Source organism: Varanus komodoensis, unplaced genomic scaffold (genome assembly GCF_004798865.1).
Source record: "Varanus komodoensis strain SLA01 unplaced genomic scaffold, ASM479886v1 scaffold40, whole genome shotgun sequence".
NCBI classification, from domain to species: Eukaryota; Metazoa; Chordata; class Lepidosauria; order Squamata; family Varanidae; genus Varanus; species Varanus komodoensis.
The window spans coordinates 3533875-3557354 of record NW_025335942.1 but is presented as its reverse complement, the minus strand read 5'-3'; the positions used below and the strand labels follow the sequence as shown (position 1 = coordinate 3557354).

At 45.4% G+C, this 23480-nt stretch overlaps 1 protein-coding gene across 3 annotated transcripts; it reads right to left on the bottom strand.

The window, feature by feature from the left end:
- Positions 1-1234: 1234 nt before the first annotated feature.
- On the bottom strand, positions 1235-23363 carry LOC123029736 (sodium-dependent neutral amino acid transporter B(0)AT1-like). 3 transcript variants are annotated; one of them, XM_044442985.1, is made up of 13 exons: positions 22828-23363; positions 19819-21402; positions 16209-16349; positions 13903-14040; positions 11045-11226; positions 9102-9212; positions 8534-8646; positions 7521-7649; positions 7051-7207; positions 5439-5643; positions 4896-5055; positions 2989-3151; positions 1235-1734 (listed from the first exon to the last, which is right to left on the bottom strand). In XM_044442985.1, the coding sequence occupies exons 2-13, from the start codon at positions 20018-20020 to the stop codon at positions 1519-1521; spliced, it is 1917 nt and encodes a 638-aa protein (XP_044298920.1). In that variant the 5' UTR covers positions 20021-21402; positions 22828-23363; the 3' UTR covers positions 1235-1518. The 3 variants fall into 3 exon arrangements, with proteins under 3 accessions (XP_044298920.1, XP_044298921.1, XP_044298922.1); XM_044442986.1 differs by having other exon boundaries at positions 19819-20148; XM_044442987.1 differs by lacking the exon at positions 19819-21402 and having other exon boundaries at positions 22828-23361.
- Positions 23364-23480: the final 117 nt, after the last annotated feature.

Sequence of the window (23480 nt, the reverse complement as noted above, 5' to 3'; positions counted from 1 at the left end):
GCATCCCCCTCAGAGCAGAAAAAGAGAAGAACAGAAGGTGCAGATTAGGAAGCTGAGGTCCTGCTAGGAGGCACCTCCTGGACTCCTCACATCCGCAATCCAGAGATGCAGCTTCCTCCATTCTTTCTGCGCTTCTCTGACCTTGCGGCTGGGAAAGATATTACTCTTTTACAAACTAAAAATAGCAATTTCAAAAGAATAGCTAAAACCACCCAACAAAACGTGAAGAAGGAAGCCAAACTGGGATTCACTTTTCAGTAATATTCAAGGATCGCAACAGACAGAACATATCACGACCCCATCATAAGTGCAGTTCACGCTCTCAAAGTGAAAACCGTAGAGCCGAACGCCATTTTTTGCCAAACATGCTGCAGCTGGGTGGTCTTCAGTGGCTGATTTGCAGGACGCCCAGTGCATGCTTCATTTGAAGCTTTACTTGCAGAGCTTTCTCAGTGAATAAGATTTCTTTGCAAATACCAAGGAAAGACCAGTAACACCTGAAAATACAGTAGACTCCCAACTATCCAGCCTAATGTGGCAGAAGGGCAGGCCAGATAACAAAAAGGCCGGATACGCCAGAGTTCTATAAATGCTCACTTCCTACCCCACCCATACTATTAAAAACACCTTTTTTATACCAAAACCCACTCTTATTCATATTTTCTGACCTCTTAGTACAGGCCAGTACTTTATAAATGTTTATGTACTGTACTGTACGTTTTAAAAATTTATTACAGAAAAAGGAAGACCAAGGATAAAAATATTGTACACATTTTAAGATACATTTTATAATGTCTAACAATTGCAGGAAACATAAAATCATGTTCACTGTGCAGTATGAATACATACACTTTTAAATAAACAAAACATTAACATAAAACATAGGCTTAATTCTTACAAAAATTATTTAAACTTATTTTACTGCTCATTGATAGTTAATTTTTAACTAGGCCGGATAGTCACGAGCCGGATAGTCAAGAGTCTACTGTATTATTTTATTTTGCTCCTCAGTGACAAATGCCCTGAGTGTAACTATTTGAGGTATTGGACTTTACAGATTCATGCTAAACATTTCTAGTGCTTTATACATGCTATATTACGGGTGCAAAAAGTGTAATTTACTGCTGAACTCTTATTTCTTGCTGTTCTTCATCAGTCAGGAGGTTAATTTCATGGTTGGGAAGCAAAGCAGATGCTACGACAGTTCCACAAGTTTAAAAAAGAGTCAGAACGGTCCCCAAATATAATTTGTTTAATAATACATTATTTGAAAAGAGGTTGGGTTGTGCTTTATGCAACATGGGGGCACGCAAAGGGGGGAAACCGAGTATCGCAGGTGCATGTTAGGATCGGAACTAGCCATCTGCTCATCCGGCAACGACGGCTAAAGACAGTCATTTACAACATGGCACCTGGGACCTTTCAAGGAAGCAGCCACTGCTTTGAGGTCAAGGTAGGGAGACGTCCGCATTCTGCCATCTCTCATGAAAAGTCTTTGTGGTCTCTCAGGAGCGTGAGTTACGCCATGTTCTTCAGGTCTCCATTGATGGATACTTCTGATATGGCATTGACCAGATCTTGCCGTCCGGGATCCTTTCTCCTTCCACAGGCACTTCGGATGCCTTTGTAGATGGCAAAGCCGGGGATAACGAGGCTGGGCACTCCCGCGAGGATGACAATGATGACGTAAACCCAGTCTGGATATGGCACTGCTTTGGATTTGGGGAAGTTTTCCTGTGAAAAGGAGAAGAGGCATTTCAGATGCAAGGGTGAAAGCAGCGGGATCCCAAGAGGGAAATCTAGAGACATGTATATCTTATAGACCACTGATGTGGGACCACTCCAGGGGAACCCTGAAATGCTTTGACAGGTCACCGAGGGTTTCCCAGTGAAAAGAGGCCAGGAGTGTAGACAGACGCCACTGAAGGGCCACTGCAGCCGTTCCTCAACATGTGAGAGGCCTGCGTGTACCCTTGGGTGTATTCCCCGTGCACATGAGGCCACAGGGCCATCAACGCGGGCAGTGTGTGCATGTCCTGTTTTCAACAATGCCCCGTTGGTTGCGCTTTGCATTGCAACAATCGGTTCACAACAGGTCTCAAGGAATCGTGGCACTGCAGGTGAAATGGAGGGTGTTCTCTGAAGGTACAGCATCCTAAATAATTTAACTGAAGACTAGGATCTTCCGGATGCAAGCAATATGCTTTTGGCCCCACCCGGAAGCATACTTTGACCCTCTTTGTCTGCTGTTACACGCAATATCATTGCCATTTGTTTTACAATCTGTCGGAGCAGATCTCAGGGTAGAACAAAAGTAGGAAGCCCATCACAGGTGTGGAAACGGTAGTTGTTATGCGCCAAGTCACCTCCGACTTATAGTGACCTTTCATGGTGACTCATGGTGACATGTTGTTAGTCGCGAAGTCGTGTCTGACCCATCGCGACCCCATGGACAACCCCTGGCTCCAGCCGGCTCTGCTCATGACATGCCCACCATGTGCATGTCCAGGCTATCCTTGAACATCCTTACCCATGAGGCTTCAGCCACCTCCCATGGAAGCCCATTCCACACCCTCGGGGTCCTAACTGCCAGGAAGTCCTTCCTGGCATCCAAATTGAACCTGGGTCCCCTGAGCTTGGCCCCATTGGAACATGTCCTGCCCTCCGCTGCAGGGGGGAAAGGTCAGGACCCACCTCATGTACCATTATGTCACTAACAGGTCTCCTCTGAGTCCCCTCCTCTCACGGCTGAACAGGCCCAGCTCCCTCCGTCTCTCCTCATTTGGCTTCCCCAGCAAACCAGCCACCACCCTAGTGGCCCTTCGCTGCACTGATCCCAACCTGGCTCCATCCCCCTTGTCACGAGGGCCCCAGACATGAACACGATACTCCAGCCGCAGGGGCCCCAACAGGCATGAGAAGCCAGGCAAGAAGGGGGGGCATTGACGATGTAGTCTGGGGTGTGTTTCCTTGAATGTGGGCACTTACATAATCGGGGTCCCAGGTGATGTACAGTAACTGTTGAGACACTTTCACCACGAAGTAGAACAAGAAGATGACGATCATGATGAGGGGACTGATCACTCTCCACGTGGCCTGCCAGAAAATGTTGGGTTTGTGCCCAATCATGAACTTTATATCCTCGTTGAATCTGGTGATAAAGACAAGGGAAGGTGAGGGAGAGCCCCGTCGCCTAGGACAGACCGACGGCTTGGTCGCTGGCAGAAGCGAATGGGCAGAAAGAACTTTCTGAGCTGCTGACATGGCCTCAAACACAACCGTTGTCCACACATTCAGATTCCGGTTCTCACATGCGGCAGAACAATGCTTTGCATTTATTTATTTATTTATTTATTTATTTATTATTTATTTATTTATTTATTTATTTATTTATAAAATTTCTATCCCGCCCCATTCGCCGAAGCCTCGGGGCAGCTCACAAACATAAATAACTTCGTTAAAAAAATATAAATTAACAGTATAAATTAAGTCGCCCTGGCCGAAGAATAAAATAAATAAATACTATTAACAGTTAAAATGACATTTGACTAAAAAGGGGCCGGACGGATAGACTTATGATCACGTGACATTTATGCCCCACTGTTCTTCCTTATGCAAGGACCCCATGTCAGCTTCACCTTCTCTCCATCTTTACCCTCACAAACAGCAACCCTGCGAGGTAGGTTAGGCTGAGAATATGCTTTGGAGTCACCCAGCTGAGCAGGGACTGGAACGCAGATCTCCTGCGTCCCAGTCCAACTCTCTTAACCACGACACTGCCCTGGCATGACTTTCAGGCACAGAAACGCATCAGCTGCTCTCTAGGAAGGGATAATGGATATAGCCAGGTTCCAACCAAGCTCACAAACAGATGGAAGTGGGTGTTGTGATGCAGACAATGAATCTTCACACAACAGGAGGAGCCAGAATGCTGGTGACATGTGAATTGTCATTGCACCATGGATACTTGTGGGCTGTTGTGCTACATGAACAAACTTTGCTGCTGCTAGGTTCACACGACACAATAATCATGATTCGGTAACGACATGCAACCCACACGCAACGCAACCTCAGTGGGTGGGTCTGCACATAATGTTTGCCACCTCTGGGGACAAATCCCAGGGCGCCTCTCACTAGGCCCCATTCAGCCACCTTCTCAGGGTTTTCTTGTCAGAACAGTAAGTGCAGCACTAAGCACTCCAGGAGGGAAACCTCAAGAAGGTGGGGAGTTAATCTCTCACCTTTCTGGACTACCTGCAGTCTTGAAAAAGGGTGGAGAGTATTTAAAACTAGTACAATCCGGAGAATTGCATTGCTAACTAGAAGATCATGTCTTCCCACCTTGCCCTTGCCAGATTCCTTTCTGCGCCCAATTTTCCTTCTGTCCTCCCCGTTTACTTTTCTGCTTTTCGGTGGTGCAGAAGGGCTTCTGCCCCCTGCAGAAATCACTCCAGTGTGCAAGACACAACAGATCACTGTCTTGTGAAACAGGTCACCTTGTTCTGCGAACTCAGCCAGTATGTTGACCTGTGTTTGCACAGTCAAGAGAAAGATGTGCCCGGGAACTCAGTGTCCACCACAAGGAAAGCAGTGCTATAATAATGAGTTCCATCCCGGTACGATCGCCAGAAACATTCAAGGAAACGGCATTCCCTGCATTTCTGATATTTATATACAAAGTATTTCTAAGAAGAACACATAGTATTTGTACTGTTTTAGGAGAGGCAACCCTGTTCCATATAAAGTAATTCTGTAATTCTTAAGACAGGTCTGTGGAATGGGCAAGAAATCTTTTCCTTGCATTCCAGCAGGGCCACGGGGTAAAATACTTCCTTAGGCAGCCTTCCCCTACTCGCAGTTCAGGACAAGAGGTTCCTGAGAACAGTTGGATGTACCTGTCTATCCCATATATGTAGACCACCGAAAACATCTCGCAGAAAGCAATTATCAGCAAGGGAATGGATCCAGCGAAGCTGTCAAACAGAGCTAGCCAATAGTTTCCCGACCTTAGCACAAAAATAATGGCGAGCAAGTAAGACCCCAGGCAAATCAGACCTGCAGACAAAGAGCAAGCACGAGTGAGTACTTTTAGATAAAATGCAACACAGAAAGAACTAATCGATGTTCGCAATGGATTGATCATCAAAGTAAGCGGGCATGTATGCATTTGCAGCTGCTACTTAGAGGGCGAGGTGAGCTGCTTATCATCATCTGACAAATGATGAAATGGGCCCCTTCAGCCACTGCCCAGCAGAATTCAGTAGCAGGACATGGTTTACTGTGTTTGGCTGCAGGAGTAGGACCAATGAGGGGCTATGACCATTTTCTTCTGCCTGGCCTGCTGCCCTTACTGGGCCTCTGAACAAGTTGCTGACTTTTCGCCTATTGTCTTCTCCTGAAAACAATCTATGAGTGACACACTACTTCTTTCAACAAACCTGTAATGAGTTCCTTCGGCCACTTTTTTGGTATGACTTGCAGATCTTGCAGAGGGACCATGACACCTTCCATATTCCCAAACATGGAGGATAAACCCAAGCAAAACAGCATGATAAAGAAGAGAATGGACCACAGTGGCGAGACGGGCATCCTGGTGATGGCCTCCGTGAAGACAATAAAGGCCAAGCCCGTTCCTTCAACTCCCTGCAGAAGATACCAGTTGGTGAAATGAGACATGCGAAGGATTTACGCTGTTGATCATCTTACCGCCTAGGTGTCCTGGGTCATTATGGTCACTTACATTCATGTAACTCCTTTTCCACCAAGGCATCATTCAAATTTGGAACCAACGGAGGGCAGAACAAGTGAAAAGCCTTGTGGAATATATTCCACATCAGACAGGCGTTCACAGTTTGACTTTAGACCTATAACTTTAGATCAGGGTTCTCCGAGCTGTGACCCAATCAGATTTTATTTTCTTGCTGACGATGGTAATCTTACCAAGCCGTTTTATCATGTTATGAGGGTTGCTGTTGTTATTATGCTCATCACTTCAATATTTCTGTTGGCAAATGGTATATACATTTATGACATGACCAAACAAACCAGGTTCATTTAGCCAGATGCAAACCCTAGATTCAGATCCCGGTTTGCATTAACCATTGGCCCTGTCGATGCCAAGGGTATAAAATCTAAGCAACAGACACAAGGATGAAGCCAAGGGGGGCAACATGCAAGGTAGAGGCTGCATCTTGCCCCCCCCCCCCCCCCAAATCCGCTTCCCTTCCCCCCCCCCCCCCCCCCCCACCTTTTCTCTCAAATATCAGGATTCGTTTAAAAAAATTCCCACCTTGCCACTGAAATCCAGCCACTAATCTCTAGGGAGACTTATTAACAAGTCGTTTTCTTGCTTGAGGCAAAAGATGAGTTATCGCGTGTCCATCCCACATCCAGACCGGCTGTTGAGTGCTACTTTAACTTCAGCATGGGAAGGCACTGGAATGGGAATACGGGGGGTGGGCGATGCCCCTGAGGCTCAGGCTTGGGGTTCTGCAACTGTCTCCCCCACCCCGGCATTTTCGGCTTCAGGACCTTGCTTCACCCTGCCCAATGGGAAGGCCGGCTCTGCTTAACCAGAATAGTTTTAATCTGAAAGCAAGCTGAATCTTCTTTATTAGTTTGCGCTCAAATTTCCACAGCAAATCATGGAGGTTTTAAATGGCTTTCGCCAACTGTGTCTGCTCAAAGTGGTCTGGAAGGGAAACTGACTCCTAGATGGCTAAAAGTATGTTTGTTTATTTGTTTCTATCCTGTCCCCTACAAAGATGCCCACCCAGAACTACAAGGTGGAGGGAATGCCCAACACTCAGCCCATGAAGCACACGGTTTAAGCACCAACGGATTAGCCGGTGTTTGAGAAGCAGAGGCAGAAAGTAAAAATATCATCCAGTGTGAAAGATCTTGGTAAAAGCATCAGAGTAAGCATGGGCCATCTTTAAAATCCCTAGTCTCCTCTGTGCGAGCCTTCCCTTATCATGGGTGTTACAGATATTTGCGTGGTTGGTATCCTGCACCATTCTTTGTGCTGTTCCTTCCCTGTTGTCACCTTACATCAGATAAAAATGACTCCAAGTCACAGGTCTTAAAGGTCAGGGTTGCAAAGGTTGCTGGATAGGTTGCATTCAACCAGTTTTGCATGTCCACAAAGTTGTCCTGGGTGACATTCCCTTCTGGCAAATCAAATGCATTTGTCAGAGTGAGGATATTTCTGCAAAACAGAAAGGAAAACGGAGAAAGTGAATTTCGCTTATTGCACAGAATTCTCCAAATGTATCGCTGTGATCGTACAGGAACGATTCATCCAGGGCTGTGCAATCTCTTTTATGACCTAAAGGACTGAGGACTAGAATGTTCCATTGCTCAGACCCAACAAGCCTGATTTGTGCATGAAAAATAGTCTGGCATCTCTGGCTCTCCCTCCCCATGGAACAAGACTGTTGCGAGCTCCCTGAAACAATAGTAAAATGAAAAATGAAGTCCCTCGACTCTCAAAAATATGCTGAACAGAAAAAGCAGCTTACTGGCTAAAGCAATCATCGTATCTCTCTGTTGCTCTGAATCCAATGATGGAATATATGACTGTAGCTGCATAAATGGATGTGAAGCCGTTTATCACGGAGATAATCAAGGCATCCTTCTCGCAATTGTTGCTGCAAGACAAAGCACAGGTACACAGGTGAGCAAGAACCAGTTTTTAAGTGCAGTGCAGTGCAGTGCTTAAGCCCTGGGTTACATTCCCTTCTGGCCAGTCCATCCAGTCCAGTCCAGTGCCTTCCGCTTTTTTGGACTTCAACTCCCATCAACCCCATCCAGCATGGACAATGGGCAGGATTGGGACTACTGGGCGCTGCCGTCCAAATCATCTGGGAGGTGAGGACTGGTTGGACTGTAAGACCAGGACAGGTGGGGTTGGAGTGGTTAAAGCAGGTTTTAGTCCCAGCTCTGCCACAAGGTTTGTGAAGTGCCTTTTGCCAGCCCCAGTGCCTCAGGTGTATTCACTCCTTCATTTAATTATTACATGCAAATCCTGCCTTTTTTTTCTTTCAAAAAACTCAGCATAACTCTCCTCCTCCTGCCCATTTTATCCTCACAACAACAACCCTGTGAGGTAGGCTAGGCTGAGAGTCTGTGACCGGCCCAAAGTCACCCAGTGAGTTCTGTGGTGTCTCACAGGATTAGAGGGATAAATCAGGAGGGGGGGCTTCTTTGCCCCCTGTGAACCTTTTGGAGGAAAGGTAGGATAGAAACATCCTGTTTAAATATACGTTGTGTGTGTTTATTTCAAATGTTAGATCATTATTTGTGTGAGAGCGTGCCTACAGCTGCACCAGGAGCAATGGTTTTGCCAGCTCCGGCTTCTCAGGGCCTCCACCCTGTGCCACCCAGCCTCATTCTTCCCATCCGCTGGTGTTCAACTAAAAAATTGACTTTCTGCATAGCAAGGCAACAGGACTGGGATAAGGCAACCATCGCTGAGAAATGGAAAGCGCCTCAGACTCGCGTGGAGGTCTCGCCATTCGCGCCGAGAACTTACTGGATGGAATTATAACTGGAGAACGAGATGAGGCCTCCAAACGCGAGGGAGAAGGAATAGAACACCTGGGCGCCCGCATCCAGCCAGGTGACGGGGTTCGCCAGTTCCGTAATCTGGGGACGAGAGGGAAACGGGCCTGAGCGTTCGGCCCCTGCAATAGAAGGAATCCTAGCCAAGGGCGAGCTTGCAGTGTTTGTTGAAGGACACGTGTGGTGCTGAAATGGTCCATCCTGGCCCTAAGCCGAGCCAGCCCTGAAGTGCATCCCGGTCCAATCACCTCTTGGGCTGAATCCACCAGGAGTGGTGCCACCGCCCGTCCGCCTTGCAGAGACCTCCGGCGACCATCCAGGGTTCATTGCCCACCCCTTGTTTTTCAAATGAAAAGCCTCTGGCAATTCCGGGCTGAAATAATAGGCCAAGGATGTCATTCTTTACCTCCTCTGTCCACCAAGGAAGTGGCACCAGGGAGAGCTGTGTTTATTGCTATGGACCACTGATACTGTTCTGGTTCTCCGAATGGCAACGCTGGATACATCAAGCTTTTCTCGAGCATCGGCTCAATACTTACGTTAGGAGTGAAGAGGTAGACAATTCCACTGACGGATCCTTTCAGGGTCAAGCCCCGGACCAGGAAAATGGTAAGCACGACATAAGGGAGTGTTGAGGTTACATACACGGCCTGGAGAAAGAAGGGATGTCACTGAGAGGGAAGAGGTCCATATTCATATATTCTCTGCCCTTGCCGGAGTCCACAGGGCAGCCAGCTGGCCTTGGGAGAGGGACCGTGCCATCGCAGGCTTTGCTGAAATTGCGCCAGCAAAAGCACGCGTTCTTTTGGCCACGACATTTGCAGGTCCTTCCCTTACTAGGATTCCTTCCTTTACTAGTGGGATTTTGAGATGAAGATTGTGTCAGCATTCCAGGCACCTTTAGGTAGTGCTAAATTTTCCCAAAGAAACCCTCCTCATTTCGCATCAACATCCAGGATTTGTTCTATTTCTTTCTTGATATACATGTGCATTTTAAACGTGTATGTTAAGAGTGCTTCTGTTTGGCGTAATTCTGCCTATTCCATACACCTCTTCCTGGTTCAGGTAGCCTGCCCTCGAAAACGCCACTCCACTCCAGGTTCCACCATCCTGTGTGCACCTGAAAACCACTCCCTTCTTTATGACTTCAGAATAATCAGGGACTATTTAGAAATGAGTATGGCTGTGAAAGCTGGACCATAAGGAAGGCTGAGCGCCAAAGGATTGAGGCCTTTGCATTGTGGTGCTGGAGGAGACTCCTGCGAGTCCCTTGGACCGCAAGGCAATCAAACCGGTCAGTCCTAGAGGAGGTCAACCCTGACTGCTCTTTAGAAGGCCAGATACTAAAGATGAAACTCAAATACTTGGGCCACCTAATGAGAAGGAAGGACTCCCTGAAGAAGAGCCTAATGCTGGGAACAAGAGATGGCAAAAGAAGAAGGGAATGGCAGAAGATGAGGTGGCTGGATGGAGTCACTGAAGCAGTTGGTGTGAGCTTAGGGGGACTCCCGGGGATGGTGGCGGACAGGAGGGCCTGGAGGAATGTTGTCCATGGGGTCGCAATGGGTCAGACGCGACTTCATGATTAGCATAGCATTTAGAAATGTAAATAAAATGAGAAGCATTAACCAAAGGTGGCCAGGTTACTGACGTGCTTTTTTCTCTTGCTTTTAGCTCTGGACTGCAGCGATCCCAACAACAGCAACAAGAGGTGAACATCTGAATGTGTTTCATACAAAGAAAGCAAATTCAGCTGAAAGGGGAGTAGGTGAGAAGGCGCTGGTGAAGCGCCACTCCGAAAACCACAGGCCACACTTTTCAGGTGAACTGGGATGCACTCCAAGGAACTGAGTGTGCTTGTAAAAAAGAAACATACTCATTGAAAATTAAAAATAGGCCTTTTGGCTGAATTTCACTCCTTTCCTGCAAATCTTAACTTCTAACTAGTTATTCTGCTGTTCACCTTACATATTTATGGTGACACTTAATTTTTCATTTAACAAATTACATTTGCCATTAACTTTTCCAGTGATGATACTCCCTGACACTTCCGATTTAATTTGTTGTAAACCATCCCGAGACATCTGTGAAGGGACGGTATAGAAAAGTTTTAAATAAATAAAATAAAATAAATATTTTGTCAGGGGATTTTCATCCCTGGGTTTGCAGCCCAAGGTGCGGAGAGGGAGCATTTTCAGAAGGGAAGTAACAGAGGGGAAGGAAAACGTTTCTCTTTTCCTCCCCACCCACTGGGTTTCTCTCATTGTCCCTCTTCCCCCACCAGGCTGTCCATCCCTTGTGAAAGAGAGACTTTTCCCCAGTCTCAAAATCAAGCCCAGATCAGGGGACGTGGCAGGGCAAAGCCTGGAATGGGACATGTCCGAACCAAGGGACTCCGGGGCAGCTCACAGGAGCTATTGCCAGGGTGGAAAAGACACTGCAAGAGGTCGTTCTTTTTCCATCGCAAGCCAGAAAGAAGTACCTTCCCGGTCGTTTCAATGCCTCGGATTGTGCACACATAAAGCACACCCCAGGCACACGTTAAGCAAAGCAGGAGCCACCACTGCACCGTTCCGGAATCGTCGATGGAGGTGGAGATGTTCAGAGTCTTCCGGTACCAAAAGTAATCCACCGGCGAGCTCATTCCACATTCCTCAATGAAACCTGAAATGCAAGAGACAATCCTAGTACGCCAGAAGATCAGCAATGCCTTGGGCAGTCCTTTAATTGAGGGCCTGCGGAAAGGAAAACGGCAGCAGGGCTTGGGCAGGAGAATTTGCTTTAGAGGCCCATGCCCCAAGTCGGCCCCAAAAATAATTTGACTGGAAAGCATGTGAATGTGGCAAGGCAGGAGTAAGCAAGCTTGTGAATGCGTCCATTTTCAGGTGAACAGGGCGATACACAATTCAGACAATGCTTAGTCAGACAATCAAAGTGAGCCGTAATCAAATCACCAGCATTAATCTGCATGTGATTAAGGCAATCATTTTGAAGCAAACATAGTTTGTTTCCTTTTTAAGCCGCCCAATAGCCATGGCTCTCTGGGTGGTTCACAAAGTTTAAAATGAAAGAAGAGTTTTAAAAGACAAACAAACTAACCCAAAGGAATTTAAAATAACAAAACCATAATAGCAATTGCAGCTGAATCTGCTCGGAAACATAGAAGAGGCACAGAATCAAATGCAATATATAAAAGCAAAGTTTAAAAGTTAGGTCGTTAAAATGCTGGAAAAATATTACGATCGTCATCTGGTGTCTAAAAGAATAGAGGGTTAGATGCCAGACACACCTCCTGGCGGAGCTCATTTCACAACGGGTTTGCCACAACCGAAAGGCCCCTCCTCTGGGTAGCCACCTGCTTCCCTTCCTTTGGGAGGGGCTCCCAGAGAAGGACCCCCAGAGATGACCTCAAGCTCCAGGTAGGTGCTATACAGGAAGAGGACGTCTGTCAGGGAACCTTTTAGGGCTTTGGGTGTTTGTTTTAGCAGGTGAGTGTAGGTCCCTTGCTGAGAGAGCAGGAGAAAGGCCCAGTCCTAAGATGGCATCTGCCTAAGATGGCATCTGCCACCTGAAGGTATTCATATAGATATATAAAATAATGTTTTAGAATTGTGACACTCCGTTAACCAGAGATGCTGTTTCAGTAGCAGTGAAGTTGTTAAATCAATGGATCCAGTCAATTAATCAATCAAAAGTGTGATTCTGAGCATTTTTAGGCTGAAAAAAATTACACTTCTCCATTTGTCTCAGCCACTAAGCCTGCTGTGAGTTGTAGGACTAACTCTGTCAAAACATGCTTTGTATTGCTCTCCAAAGGTTGCAACCCTCGCGGATTCATTTCTCCTTCGCCTTTTGATCTGTGTGCGAGACCCACATGGCACATCAAACATCCAGCAATAGTTAGAAGGCCATGCTGTTTCCCAGTCGCCATTAAACTGCAAGACTTAAAAACAGCACCTGTCAGTTCTCATGGTGCTTTGGCGTCAGCCATCATTTTTAAGAACTAGGAGGTTACATCACAGTTCACCCAAAGCCTTTCAAAAACAGGGAAAGGCTAAACCAAACGTTGGAGCGGAACGCCAGTGGTGAACCAGTCATGCAAGCCTCTGTTGGAAGAACATTCTCGCTGATGGCCGCCATGGTTGAGAAGGTCTTCTTCACTTTTCTCTTGGCAGATTTTGTCTCCACATATCACAGTAATCAGCTCCCCAGAACACACCCGTCTTCCTTCTCTCTTTCTCACAAGACAGTGACACTTCTGCTCTGCTCTGCTCTGGTACTTCCACTGTTCTTGTTCATCAGCCTCCAGATGTCCTGGATGGCAAGCCCATCATGTAAGTCAGCAGGAACGGTGCAGGCGATGATGGGAAGGCACCAGACTGGGCAAGGCTGTTTTAGGTTCTTATATTCAATGTAAAAAAAGTGTGTTGCCCAAGAGATACCCTTTAATTTATAGAATCATGTTGCTCTGGGTTGTAGATATTGTGCGATTGGCACGGAAAGAACTGTGCTGCCTACATGCTTAGGTTAAGCAGTGACCTCAGAGAGCGATTGAAGGGGGCGTGGGGAAGAGACTCGAGTGGCCAGGGTAGAAGCCACTCGGCCTCCTTCACGCCCCTCCGAGGCAGTCACTGGAAAGCTGCAAATATCTGCCTAGCAAAAAGGCACAGGAGGCTGGGAAGGGGAAGGTTGTCCTGGAAGAATCTGAGCCCCTGGACGCAGAAGCTGATGTTCGTTTCCATGGGATTATACCGCAATGTATTAATCCCCAGCGATTCAGGACGGCTGGAAAATGCCTGGCATGATACGGACATGTTTAAGTTGGCATGCAGGGAATATCAAAAAGAAATGAAGAAGAGAAGCACGGAAATATGCCACCAGGAGCCTGCTCATGCTATTTTATGTATGTATTTTATTTCTATGCCACCCAACAACTGAAGCTCTCTTACCTTTTATGAGCATTGTAAACTGCTCTGGGGTCTCCCGTCAAAACATAATACAAATGTAATTTTATTCACTTATTTATTTCATTAGATTTGCTTGAGAGCCACCATTTATCTCTGAGCAGCCAATAATTATCAAAATATATTCATAATATAATTAATACGTGATTATCAAAAAGTGTTTGAGGTATCTGAGAACCCCTTTTTAAGATTTTATTCAGAATTCTTTTCAAAAGGCTTGTTGCCCATAGAATTGTTTCAGAATGCCAAGAAAAGAGCTGTTCCAAATGTTTTCTGGTGAAAACCAATATTCTACATTTATTATAAGCGGTACAAGGAGAAACCTCCTCAAAATGAACAAGCAGATATTGCAAGTGTTCCCTGCCGTCACCTTTACCTGTCTTGTTGCCATTAAGCGGGCATTCACTCCAGGGTAATGGCTCTTGAAACGAGTTGAAGAAGTACCACATCACCCAGGCAATAATTGTATTGTAGTATAAACCCACAAGAAAGGAGACAAGCATTGCTGCTATACCTGTGAGAACAGAAAGAAAGGTTTTAAACAGATCTTCTTGTCGCAATAAAAATAGTCATAATTATGACAATACTGGAGCAAAGAAATTGAGAATGGAAAAGCCTTAGGAATCCCAAAATAAATCTGAAGTTGACTTGTCTCACCCACATCCAAATGATCGCTGGCTTTTCTTTAAAATGATGCAGAAAAAAGTCAAAGATATTAATCAATAGATATATATAACTGGATGTTTGTAAGGCCACAAATTAGCCCCTCCTTGGTGTGTGTGTTGAACGAATGATCTTGAACTGAGAAGAGAGTATGAAAATTATTTTTCACCAATCTTTAGCCATGATGAAGATTGGCTTTTGTTTGTTGACCCTTTTGACTTCCCCCCCCCCCTTTTTTTTTTTTTGCCATTCTCATCTTGTTCTCATTTAGAAACGTTTCTCATGCTGGAATATTAACTAATTTTCTAAATAAGCAATAACAGCATTTCTTCTAACAGGGTCAAATTTTCATTTTCTGAAACTACTGAGAAATTAAACCTGAGCATTCGGGTTTGCTTAGCAATTTATGCGCAACATCAGTAAGCTGACAAGCTCCCTTTGGTCCATCCCATGATGCTAATTCAAATAGAGCTGTTCTCAACCATGCAAGTCTGCCCAGGACGCAGTGGCTGGAAATCCACCTTCCATCCCAGTCAGAAACCAGGTGGAAATGCACACTTCATTCCAATCCATGCATGCAGATAACCATGTCAAAGAGGTACCATGCCAAATGCGCCCTGTTCCCAAGCACACGTTACAACTCAGGTGCACATGAATGTCCATGCCGCTTCCAGACACAGGATGGCTGATACTAAAGATGAGAAGGCGTCACACACTGTCCTTTTGCTTAGGGGATTCTTATTTCTGGCAAGGGAGAAGACGGAAGAAGCAATGGGGGAAATGCAAGGCTACAACTTGAAGACATTGGTTTTGTTTGCATGGTCGGAACAAAACAGAGGCAAAAACAGGGTTGTACCATGAACAAGAAAAAGAGAGAGAGAGAGAGAACATGCTCATTTCGGAGGGGAGGGTTGATATATTTCAGTGTACCCTTCGTCTGGAACAAACTGTTAATGATTCACCAATCTTGCAGATTCTCCAGTGATTCCCACAAATTACCTGTAGGTTTTGCACCTGTAAATAACTCTCTTTTTTTAGCATCTGGAGTTTTTCCTCTTTGTTTTACTTATGTTTGTCTTGGCTCAGAAGTGTAGATTGGGGGCAGGGACACCTAATTACTGCCCAAAAGTAATTTTATACATTTCAATCACTATTATAATATGATAGCACTGTGAGTCTGGTTGTTGTTATATCGTGTTTATATGAATACTGTATTAATATATATTATTAAAACGTATTATTATATTTTATTTAAGCAGTAATTTGCTAACTGAAAAAGAATTTGCTATCACCATTTCCTGGATCAAAACCACACCACTTCAGAAGTGCTAAGGACTTCTGCATCTTTGGAAGTTGTCTTGCACTTTCGTCCCTTTATCCAGTTGGACTTCCTACAGAAGGAAAATGCTGGCAGAAGCACTGGGGGAATATGGACCACCCATGATGATATGAACCCATGATGATATTCTGTGGATTGGACGAAGTGTTAATCACCTAGTGTGGATACAGTTTTAGAGAGCTTAAATCTGTCCTGCAAAGCATGCAAGGAATGATCTATTTCATTGGAACGTCCCCTTAAACTTCCAAGACTCGAATATGAAGGAGATGCTTTCTCTGTGGTGGCACCCCATCTGTGGAATGCGCTCCCCAGAGAGGTCCGCCTGGCACCGTCGTTATTTGTTTTTCGGCGCCAGGCTAAGACCTTTTTATTTAAAACTTATTTTAATTGTTAAATTATTTGAATTAATAGGATTTAAAATTTTTAGCCGAGAATGCACCAGGGGTTTTTAAACAATTTTTTAAAATTTGTTGTATTGATATTATTTATGTATTTATGTATCCTTTGTGAGCCGCCCCGAGGCTTTGTTGCGATGGGGGCGGCATAAAAATGTTTTAAATAAATAAATAAGATGCACCTTGCTGGATTTATTTCACTGTCACTTGTACCATTTGAGAAACTGGTGTTCACTTCCTTCTCTGAACACGTATTTGTTATTCTGTTGTTATTTTTGAACTTACCAACTCCCTTCAGGGTAGGATGGATTGAACTCCAGACGCCCACACTGCCTTTTCTGAGCCTCTGTCCAATGGCGAATTCAAGATGGAGCAAAGGAATACCTTCCAGGACGAGGAGGATGAGGAAAGGAATCATAAAGGCTCCTGCAGGGGTGTGAAAATGAGTGTGTTTTAGACAGAAGGAAAACTGGAATACAGTGGTCATAGGATACAGCAGGAAGGAAAAGCAGGAAAAGGAAGACTAAAGCCAATATAATGGGCCCTGGTGTATTTTAAATTCCCTTTCTATGGAAGCAAATTGCATTATTATAGCATTTGGGACGTTAGATTTGTATCCTCCCTCCTGCCACCCAAATTAGTGCTGAAGGAGGCAGCTATCCAGCCTGCTTTTGGCACGGCTTCCTAAGCCTGGCTTTTCCCAGTTAGGTTCCACTTCTCTGCATTGAAGCGGAATGGCAAGGGACAAATACCAGTGACGGAGCCGTTTGCCCTGTGTCGACGGGCCGATCGTTACGAAGGGTATTCCGCCCTTTTGGCAAGCAGAGATCCAGTAAGTGCATTAAGGAAGAGATTTAGTGGATGAATGATGCAAGGCCAGGCTGTCTCTCCACGTAAGAGGGACGTGATCTACGCGGGACTTTACAAAAATAACCAGGAACAGGCCTCGGCGTTTGCAGGATCCAAGCTTCCCTCCCTCATAATTAATTATTATGTTCATCAGGATGCCAAACATTGAGTATACTAAGCTTTGAAATCTAGCTTGCCTTGAGTGACAATGTGCAAATGAGTTTTATGCAGACCCCTTTCTGGGAGAAAGATGAATAACCCCGAAATGGAGAGAGAAACAGGAGGGGGGCCAGGAGGAGGGGAAAATCACCAAATAAGCCTTTTAAAACAAGGATGAGAAACGATCTGTAGCAGCTGGACTCTTAAATTGCTTTTTTGCCCCTGTGACGTTAAGCTGATCATTACTAAGAGCGGATCTGCACTTTTGGCAAAGAGGAGATGCAGTAAGTATATTAACAGAGAGACTTAGTGGGAAAGGGCTGTTAACCAAGTGGATGAAAGGGTGCGTGTTTTAAAGAAGGCTGCGCATCCGAGCACTTTTGGAATATGCTCAAACCAGGATGGTAATGATTTCAAAAAATCATGGTATTGTGAGCCGCCCCGAGGCTTCAGCAAATGGGGCGGCACAGAAGCCTTCCAAATAAATAACTAAACCAACCAACCAACAAACCACCTTGAATTTGGTCACTTCTGTGTCGGTCTACTTTGCAGGGTGTGTGTGAGTGAGTTTGTGTGATTGAAAGACAGACTCTGCAGCCAGGACAGAGAAAACAAGAGAAAGGGGCTGCAAAGAGAGAGGTGCAACCCGTCTGCTTTGGCCTCTACTCTTGCCCATGGCCAGCAGTTAGGTACACACATCACACACACACAACTGTGTGCCAGGGGACTCCACCCAGCCCTTGAAGTACAGGGACATCCAGGCACAAAGGGTCTGTCTCAGAAACGAGATGACAGGCCATGTGCTGTGGACGAGCTTGACAAGGGACAGAGCCAGCTACTAGAGGCGGGCAGCCAGGAGGGACGATCCAGAGACCGCGCAGAGGACAGCACGCAGCGTGTTCCCCACACACAAGCTTTCCTGCACCTCCAAGAAAGAGCTTCCCAAGGGCAGCGCTAAGCTGAACCCTGATATTCTAGTTATCAATGCACAGGAGTGTTTAAATAACAGAAACACTCGTGTGTGCGCTGAAGTAATACCGCAAAAATGTTGCCAGTTTTTGGGCTGGACAATCTGACCGTTGCTCTGACCTAGTAAATCAATTCTTATGTACTCAGAATACTGGCGGGGCGGGGGGGGGGCACGGGGGGAGAGAAAGGGGAAAAAGACAGCCTTGTCTGGACGGAGCATGAGTTACCTTTTAAGTCCCCTTCTCTGGCAAGAGTATTGGACTCATATTAATGTTTGGCCATTCTATGCTTAGGAACACTCCATTATAAAGATAGTCGAACTGGGTCAAGAGGTGCATTGCTAAAGGCCCAAAGCGGTCAGATTAGGACAGCGTTCAGATGAAATGTGGCTCTTTTACAATCTGCGACGGTTTTCCAACAGGGCTGTTTTGTTCGTTTGTTTTTTAGCCCCTTCAGGGTGCTGCGTTGTCAGGAGCGTGACCCCCCAGGCGGGGACCTGGCTGAAATTTGTCCCGGAATCACCCAGGTTTGCAACTCTTGTCCTAAAGATCAACATTGTCCCAAAGAAAGGCTCCTATCCCTGAGTCCTGATGGAATCGGCAGGGAGGTGGAAGAGAAGGAATATTACACAGGCAAGGAGAATCCTCTCCATTGTTGTGGTTCCAGGTCAAGAAAATATTTTTGAGCACTGAATGCTTTTGCGTCCTGGGTAATTAAAAGTTTGGGCAACTGTTTAAGCAAGCTTAAACTGTTTGTGTGCACATTTCCTGATACAGAACATTTGAGGCTCAATCCTAGTGCAAGTTTATCAGGTCAGGAACCACAACCCATACAAAAGTTAGGACAAAAAATGGTACATTTGCTACATTACAATCTATTACAGGATTGTTCTTGCTGGGATTGTTCTTTCGGTTGCTTAAGAAATAGCAGCTCCTCTATGTGTGTGTGTGTGTGTGTGTTTACATCAGTACCATGTGGCGTGGGGAAGTAGACGATAGATTCTTCCCCACCACCGTTTTCCTAAACATTTCTTCCATGTTGCTATTGCAATTTGCATTTGAGATCCGTTCCTCAAGTTGCATTGGTTTAGAAAGCAGAAAAGTGCTAGGAGAGCCAGAAAAAGCAAGAAAGAGGGATACATCAACGGGCAGAAAATCACTCCAGCTTGTGAGATACATTTATAAAAACATATCCTGCTACAGAAATAGATATTTTGTTCAAGTGGAATGAGAGCAGACTCACATACGCAGTACATGGGCCCCCAAATGTTAAGTTATTAATATCAAATTATCTCCCATCTCTAAAGATTACCTCAAATGATGCAATAATGCAAAGCAGGTGTGGTAGTGAATACCTTTGAACCTGTTTTATTGCACGAAATCTTGGAAGACCTTTGGATTGGGCAAAAGTTTCATTAAGCAAAGCGGGTTGATCCATTTAAATGTGGCATAGTTGTTCCTTCACATTTAGTAGGATTCTCTTTATACCAAACTGTATCATTTCATGCTTAAAGCTCATTTTACAAAACAATGACTCTTCTCTCTTGTTTTCAATTGAAAATCGATAGCTTCCCTCTTTTTACAGTCAGGCAGGAGCAGCAGAGAGAGAAAGCAAAAGAGATTTTGGCCTGCCTGCCTTAACTTTGTGCAAGCACCAACAATGGACTTCTAGGTTTGTGCCCATTGCTGTGGTCCATGCATGTACCGTTCTGTAGTAAATCCCACAGCTGGTCTTCATTCTGTGCAAACACAACTTTACAGCACAATCCAAAGAACACTTTATCTTCCCAGCCAAAGAAAGGGCGTCTGTCTACGCTCGAGTCTCGTTGTCAAATGATGGAGAAAAATGCATGCTATTTTCGGTACTGCACAAGCAGTTTCCACCCAAGAATCATCCACCGGTACCCTCAAAGACATACCTCCTCCGTGGCTCTGGCAGAGATAAGGGAATCGCCAAACATTGCCCAGGCCTACGCAAAACCCTATACAGGTGAGCATGTATTGCGCCTTGTTGTCCCATTTGGGCCTCGAGTCCGCCTCCGTAACCTCAAGGGTTTCCAGCTGCTCATGGGAAGGGATCCTCCACTCTAAGCCGGGGTTTGGCAGCTGCAACTTTTTCATGGTGTCCGTCTCTTGGATGTCGTCGCTCCAGAAGCTGCAGCTGGTCCTGGAGCTGGGCAAAAGGGGCGTTCTGACGGCTGCCTCGGCTCTTTATACTAAACCTTTGACACTAAACTTGATGGGGCTGACTTGGAGAGAAAGGAAGCGTCAGCAACTCATTTGATTAACCAAGGTTACTCTGAGATTCATTAATGCCTTATCTGCCCAAGCCCCGCTCGACACCACCGGGATTGCATGGCATCAAAGCTATCAATAGAAAGCATGGCAATTCACAGGGCAATTTGCTGCAAGATACATACAGCAGATGTTTGAATAGTCCGTTCTGTGCCTCTCCACTCACTGTCATTAACAGAAGGCAGAGAGGAGCAAATTACCCCAGCAGAACCAAAGCAGGTTCCTTGGATGGTGTCCTGAAGGGCATTCTTGATTAACAACTCTACATCCTCTGTAGGTTGAAGGATATGGTGAACTAATGCACGTGGAGTATATGTGCGTGTGTGTGTGTGAGAGAGAGAGAGAGAGAGAATGGGAAGAGTGGTGCTTTTTTCTCCCCCATCTCAACCTCTACACATGCACAAGGCTTACATTTCACTATCGAGAGCAAGAAAAACCATGAAGGCTACAGATCCATTGGACAACATGTGGAACAGCTGAAGCTTAATTATACAGACCCATTTAAATAAATGATATACATTGCTCAAGCTAAAAGGTTGATTCCTTAATTTCCTTTGGCTCTTATGGTGCTCTCAATATCTTTAGGAATGGCTAGAAAAGTGGCTTTTGCCATTCCTCCAAGGAGCCCTGGAAGGCACCTACAATCTTAGTTTGTCCTCACAACTCTCCAGTGACTTGCTTTAATGGATCCCTGTTTGGCAATACAAATTGCAAGCTTCGAGCTCTGTGACCCCATACTTTATTCCCAAACTTCCTCAGCCTTCCTACTTTTAGTCTAGGGTAAAAAAAAAGAGAACTAGGAGGTAGCTGCTGGGCATGACTTTAGAGGACTGTGTTTTGGCTGAGCATCTCGGGGGTCTGAAATGTTTCCCTGCTGCTTACTGAATAGACCTTCTGGTGTCAAATTTGGGTCCATTTATTTCTTTTCATAGGGACTAGTCAGTATGTTCTCCAGTAGGACACTGCTGGGAAACACCACATTGGAAGCTGTGGAATATGCACCTCTGTAGCTTTAGAGGAGAATATTAAGCCCTGGAACAGTGCTGAAAATTTAGATAGGGGGCAGAGTTGGCATCTAGGGTCTCACTGCTGGGTCTATATTGCTGTTATCTGTTCTTGCTGCTAAGTTACTGTCTTAGGTGGCGTGGTTGTCTGTAAGCAGGGAGATCGCAGGCCTCCTTGTGGGGACTGTCATTGTCCAGAATGGGCTGTAGAAAAATGGCAAAGTGAAAATATGCACCATGGGAGGGAGGATTGCAAACATGAAGCTGCTTCCCACCCCCACCATGACATCCAGTGTCTCTGATCAATACGCAGCAATTCATTTGACCGGAACGAACGGACTCTCATGCAGAGTCCAACTTTCCATTTAAGAAAGCAGGCAGAAGAGAGATACCCAAGCACAGTATCTACATTCCAGAGGGTAATGCGTAAAAGGTTTGCATATTTTTAAGTCATTTACTGGAAGACCTCTTGCCAAACAGCTATTTGCTGAGGCACGTTTTCTGATGAACCAGGTGAGCACAAACTGCACAAACTTTCCAGAATACCAGCGCTTAAAGCTGCAGAAAGGTGCCTGCAATTTGAGGCCCAGACGGAGAAGAAGGAGTCTTTGCTGATGGGGAGTCTAGCTTTTAAGCTACAAACATGCTTTCAGAATATGCCTTTCACTTGTGAATGTAAAATACCCAGAACCCAGTGCAGATGTAGGTTAGATCCAAGAGCCCTCCTTGAAGGAGATTAGGAGGGTGACTACCTGAAGGAGAGCCTTCTCTGTGGTGGGGCCCCAATTGTGGAATACGCCCCCCAAAGGGGTTCGTCTGGTGCTAACATTCTATTCTTTTTGGCATCAGGCAAAAATCTTTTTATTTTCCCGTAATTTTTAATGTTTAATCGCTTTTAATTGGGGTTTTAGTATTGCAGTCGTTGGATGCTGTAGTGTTTTGTTTTATTCTACTCATTTTTATTGTAAGCTGTCCCGAGATGCTAATGGTGGACAGAGTAGAAAAGCTTTTAATAGAGAGAGAGAGAGAGAGAGAGAGAATGCTAGCATTTCTCTTTGAAGTGAATGGGTTTCTGGCAAAGGTTTGACAGGATAATCTCCGGAAGACTAAAGAATGAAAAATTAATCTTATATTAATAATGAATTGGCAGGCAATAAAATGTGTGTTTCTTCAAGAACAAAAACAACTATTTCTGACAGGAAGCTTCGTATCTCCTCTACTCTGCTAGTAGGAGCATGTGTAACCTAGGATATTTTTGCATTTTTTGAAAAGGAATGACCTTCAAAGGTTCATGAGGAGAGTTTAGAGCATGGGTTCTCAAACTATGACCCGTGGGCCAGATCCAACCCCCCTCAGAGGTTTTGGGCTGTCCGCACCCACGCCCGCCACCGCCGCCACCTGCCTCGCCATGCGCACTCTCGCCACCGCCCCGCCACACGCGCGGCTTGCTCACTCAGAGATCGTTTTGGACTCGCTTGGAGAAAACGACCTCTGAGCGAGCAAGCCACTGCCTCGCCATGCATGCAAGCGCACGCACACCTCCACCACTGCCTCACCGGCCCTCACCCACCTCCGCCACCTTTAATCACTTTTGATTGATTAAAGAAGATAAATCTTTTCCTTACTTACAAACAGTTCTGTCTTTCTCTCCGTTATGCAATTCGCCGCTTTTCAACTCCGTGGGGGGGAGGTTTCATTCCCCCATCATCCAAAGGGCTTTTTAATTAGCAAAAAAACCAGCTTATTCCATGGGTATCATTGCAGAAAAAACAAAACAAAACAAAAATACGTTCCAATAGATTTGGTGTGTACACAAAAGCTAAAACAAAAGCTAAAAAAAATCATATGTCGAGACCTTAAAGAGGGCAGCACTCCCTCTGGTCTTGCCCGGCTGAAAAAAGCTTGATTTCCTCCCACTACATGTGGAATTGCCATTCCACATCCTATGGGGGATTCGCCAAGCAATCTCTCTAAGCCCCTACAGAGCTTAGATTAGGCCCCCACGGCCCACGAGCGGGCATTTACTAGCGTGATAACAGAGGTTTGTTAATCACATCTGTATCGTTCTGATGCCATACTTCTTCTCTTTATTTAAAAAGCTTCTGTGCCGCCCCATTCGCCGAAGCCTCGGGGCGGCTCACAATAAATAAATAATCACAAAAACAATACAATTTGGGTCGACCTGGCCAAAGAATAAAATAAATAAATAATATTAACAATTAAAATAATTGTTTTATTTTTATAAAATAATTTTATGCCAAGACCACTACATTTTATAAAAG